Source organism: Rhododendron vialii, chromosome 13a, assembly GCF_030253575.1.
Source record: "Rhododendron vialii isolate Sample 1 chromosome 13a, ASM3025357v1".
Taxonomy (NCBI): Eukaryota; Viridiplantae; Streptophyta; class Magnoliopsida; order Ericales; family Ericaceae; genus Rhododendron; species Rhododendron vialii.
In genome coordinates, this window is record NC_080569.1 from 15,336,073 (window position 1) to 15,340,614 (window position 4,542).

The 4,542-nt window shown below is 39.0% G+C and overlaps 1 protein-coding gene across 1 annotated transcript; it reads right to left on the reverse strand.

The window, feature by feature from the left end:
• Positions 1 to 3,142: 3,142 nt before the first annotated feature.
• On the reverse strand, positions 3,143 to 4,195 carry LOC131312957 (putative germin-like protein 2-1). Its single transcript, XM_058340994.1, has 2 exons — positions 4,002 to 4,195; positions 3,143 to 3,861 (listed from the first exon to the last, which is right to left on the reverse strand). The coding sequence occupies exons 1-2, from the start codon at positions 4,111 to 4,113 to the stop codon at positions 3,332 to 3,334; spliced, it is 642 nt and encodes a 213-aa protein (XP_058196977.1). The 5' UTR covers positions 4,114 to 4,195; the 3' UTR covers positions 3,143 to 3,331.
• Positions 4,196 to 4,542: the final 347 nt, after the last annotated feature.

The following is a 4,542-nucleotide window of genomic DNA, read 5'->3' on the forward strand; positions in this document are numbered from 1 at the left end:
ATGGAAAATTATAGATATCTCACCGTCGTTCATGATAATACAACACCAAGGTTCTAGGCTAATCATAATGTCCTATTCCGAATACTCCATCCACTCCCCGACTTCACCTTAGTCATAATAACACATGTTTAAAGAAAACAACCTATCGATATATGTCTCTATGGTAGTGTTCGACGATCAATCACTTCTATTGTATATTCATCAAACAAACCCTTACATTTACTTATATCAATCACCATTACAAAATCCACGTCACACGTCATAAACGAGTACTCTTCCCGGGCCGTTTGTGGAGTCCCGCTACTCCCTACAAGTACCTTCCTCACTATAGGAACTGAATCACATCACATCGTATAGGTCACCGTACCACAATTCCTCCAATACACTTCACAACTCAACCATTGATCTCAATCACATATAATGAATCTCAACGACTAGTTATTCACATAGAAGTAGTACGGATAATCTCATCTCAATCAACTCGCCATCATTACGTTATTAGTTTCTCATCACCATACAAGCACTCACATTTCAAGGGATATTCTCTCACAACAATTCATAGACTTTTACCTTACAACTCATGCAACCATACAAGTTACGCAAGAGATGTAGCACATATCAAACATAAGAAAAATGTATCATGTACCCGCGCCTAGCATTGTTTAACTTAAAGGAGTGTTCTACATGTTCGTTCCTCATATCGCATGTCAACACATACAACCTTCGCCCACCTATATTCCTTTTGTCCTCTAAACCCTTGTTTCGGTGTCAAAGGACTCATACGGAACCCAATGACCACTACAAAGCCTAGTATACCACTAGTCTCGTCGAATCACTCAATTAAGTACTTAGGTGAACCTAAGAACATCTGTGCTTCACTCCACGATTCTAAGGAAAAAGGATTACCCAATGTTTTCGAACATATCTATCTTATTTTGGCTATCAAACCTTATCAGTTAAGAATTAGGAGATGAGACCGCCACCATTGGAAAGTAGATTTCCGGTACATGAATTTCGATATAAAATTTGCCCAAAACGGTGTTCGGATGAAAAAGTTATGCCCTTTTGAAGTTTTCCAAAAATGCTAATTTTTCATTTCCTACCGGTAGGAGACCAAAATTTCACGAAAATGACATTTCTGGACAGCTTTTCTACCGGTAGGACTTGGGTTTTCAGTGCATGATTTCAGATTTCGTGAGAACAAGTCTAGCAACAAAACCAACGATTTAAGGCATGATTCAAACACCAAATCATCACATTAGCACATAATAGAAGTGAGAAATCCCTACCTCAAAGATCAAAGCCGAACTCACGAACTCCGAGCAAGCCCTAGCTCTCCTAGACCCGAAATCCACCGAGAACACCTCCTCCGAACTCCAGTCCACCGATACAAACTCAAGATCATGGTTATTAGGTGAAGGAGGAATAAATCCCTACGGGTTTGAAGAGTATTGAGCTTGAGAGAGTGAAAGAGCAAGAGAGAGAGAGAGTCGGACGGGAGAGAGAGAGAGAGAGAGAGAGAGAGAGAGGCGTGAGTTGTGTGGGTGTGTTTTGGGGAAAATTTTGTCCTCCACACTCACACACTCCATTATATATATGTACACATGTGCATAACACACTAACACCCCCAAACTCCCAAATTCGAGCACATTGAACCCAATTCACATATTCACATCATATTTCTTTTTACGTAAGCAATTATACAACATCAAATTTATTGAAATAAAAATACGGGTCTCTACATTAAGGGTCATCATTTAGCCCGAAGCCCATGACCCGCCCAAAGCCCGTCCGGCCCATTGGGCTTTTACCCGGCCCGAGCCCATAAAACGGACGGGCTGGCCCGGCCCATAGTTTGTAATGGGCGGACTTGGGCCTATGAATTTTTACTCGTCCCGCCCGTAGGCCCGGCCCTTGAGCCCGCCTGTGGTACCCGCCCACGGGCCCGCCCATTAGCCTAAAATCTCACAAAATCCTTTCTTTTTTCCTTTGATTTAGTTTCGGCCAAATTTAAGCCCGCCCATTGGCCCACTCGGCTTTTGGCCTGCTAGCCCGTCAATTGGGTAGTCCGTGGGCTGGGCTTGGGCTTCAATTTATGGTAGGAAGCCCAACCCGCCCGGCCCAGAAAAAAAGGAAAAGCCCAGTAGGCCCGGCCCGTGGCCGGGCTTGGGCAATGACTTGGCCGGCCCGATGATGACCCTTAGCTTAGGTATTATATAAATTATTGATGATGATTAACTTATAATAACGATATGCATTTTCTAGGATATTAGGTGTGATTAATCTTAGAACATGTGTACTTTTTGGGTATTAATACTCTTCTTTCTAAACCTTTCAAACTCTTTTTCCGCAAAAACCTAGATATCAACGAGTTATTTTAATCTTGAAAAAAAAAATTATTTGTTCAAAAATATAATCTCTTTAAGTTCGATCTCGGTTTGCAGATTGAACATTCTACTGCAGATTTTGATTTTTCACGGGTACCCTTCAAATCACGTTCTGAACACATTGAGTAGCTCGGATCATCGAAATTCGATTAGAAAAGTGGGGTCCGCATTTTAAGAGATCCTCATTTGAAACTTTCTGTATATATTTATGTATAGGCGTGTTTGCGTAGCTATTGTTATAGATTTTAGCTTTAAATTCTACTGTAGATTCTGATTTTAGATGTTAGTAGAATCAGATTAAAATGTTTAAAAACTGCTATTGTTTACTTCAAAAAGCTGAAAATCAGCTTGAATAAAACTTAAAATCTAAAATCTTATCTAAAAAGCTCCAAACTCATCTTTGGGATTTTCAGAATTTCAATCCTTTTCTAGGTTTTCAAAATCTGTAAAATTCGAGAATCTGTTATCTAGAGAATTTTTGGTAAACAATCCAAACTGATTTTGAAAAGCTAGAATCTCAAAATCAGCAAAAATAATTTTTTGTAAACACCCCCATATACTATTTGCGTTACTAATGTTCCGGTGAGTACTTAATTTGGGGAGATTCTGCATTTTTTCGGAAAAATAAAATAAAAAAGGAGATGCAATTAATTCAAGAGAAAGTTCAAACCATTTCTCTCGTGAAGTAACTAAGAATTGAATTAACTGATATTTCTAGAACTTGTCAAGCCAGCATCGATCACTACAAAAGTATATATTCAAAATAACAAAAGCATGTAACGTACAATTTTATTAATATTTGGTATACAACCAACGAATAACATTTTTTTTTCATACTAAATTACAACTTGAAATGCTGAAAAGGAAACTTAAACAAGACGTTTGTTCATCAACACTTGGCTTTGATATCGTACCTAATTCTTCAAGTAGTTTCACATCATTCCTCAGAGCTTAGACTCGATACCCTCAACTACAGTCTTACTCACTTGGAATGACTTTTCGAGAACATCAGTAGGGATTGCTGGTTTCGACCCAAACAAATTATTAGGAATGACAATCAGACCGGGATTTTCGCTACTTAAGCCTACGATAGCAACTGCATGACCATGGCCAACATTACGCTGATAGTGCACTAGACCCTGGGGAAACACGTACACATCGCCCTCATTAAGTACCTTAGTTAGGAGAATATTTGCCGAGGTGACAAACCCGACATCGATAGTGCCTTTGATAACAGTAAAGATTTCAGTGGCTCGTGGATGTGTATGGGGAGGGATGACGCCCCCCCGTGCATAGTCAATACGGGCCATGGCGATGCCAAGTGTATTAAGTCCGGGCAATTGCGAAACTGTTACTAGTGAAACCGCTGATCCAAGTGCATTCGTTGTGTTCCCTTTTATTTGCAACCCGCTGAATAAGAAATTGTTTGCATCTACGAGACTCGGGTCTATGCAAACAAAGCCATTCACTACAACTGCCATATTGAACAAAAAAAATATGTTAGATTATGTCAAATTCTATAAGACTATAATTACAAAGTACAAACATTGTGATTCAAAGTCTAGGCAGCAAAAGAAAATTTGGAAATTGATCACAGTGCAGAGATTATGGTACCGGTGCTCGTAAGATCTGCAACACAGAAGTCTTGAAGAGGGCTTTCAGCAGATGTTAGGGCAATGGAACAACTTACAGCCAAGAGCCCTAGCAAAAGAACATGAGAAGCCATTGGGGATGGAGTACAAATTGAAAAGATTATGAGATCAGCTGAGGAAGTAGAACCTATTTAGGAGAAGAATGATTTGAGTTGTGAAATTATATACATCACTTTGGACTACTTTTATAGATGGATGAAATGGTACGAGTTTAGCCATCCTAGTCATCATGACATTCCTAAGACCTAGTCCCCTAATGATTTTTTATTAATCATTACCAGTTCTTTCTAACAACGGCGTTGATTGGGTCCGTGCTGAGTTTATGGAACCCAAAGCAGACTCATGTATAGCATTCATACGGTACAAAAAAAAAATTCAAAAGATACCATTACAAAAATGTAAAAATATTTATGGTATTTTTGCTTCGAGTTCAATAGAAACAAATTTGTAAAGCAACAAAAGGACTGACGTTTGTAGTATTAAAAAAGCAAAAAGAACTACTA

Excerpts from the sequence above, each read along its gene's own strand:
- LOC131312957 (XM_058340994.1), bottom strand. The coding sequence starts at position 4,113 with ATGGCTTCTCATGTTCTTTTGCTAGGGCTCTTGGCTGTAAGTTGTTCC. Across the intron at positions 3,862-4,001 it reads TGCAGATCTTACGAGCACCG|TTGTAGTGAATGGCTTTGTT; the intron begins GTACCATAATCT and ends TCAATATGGCAG.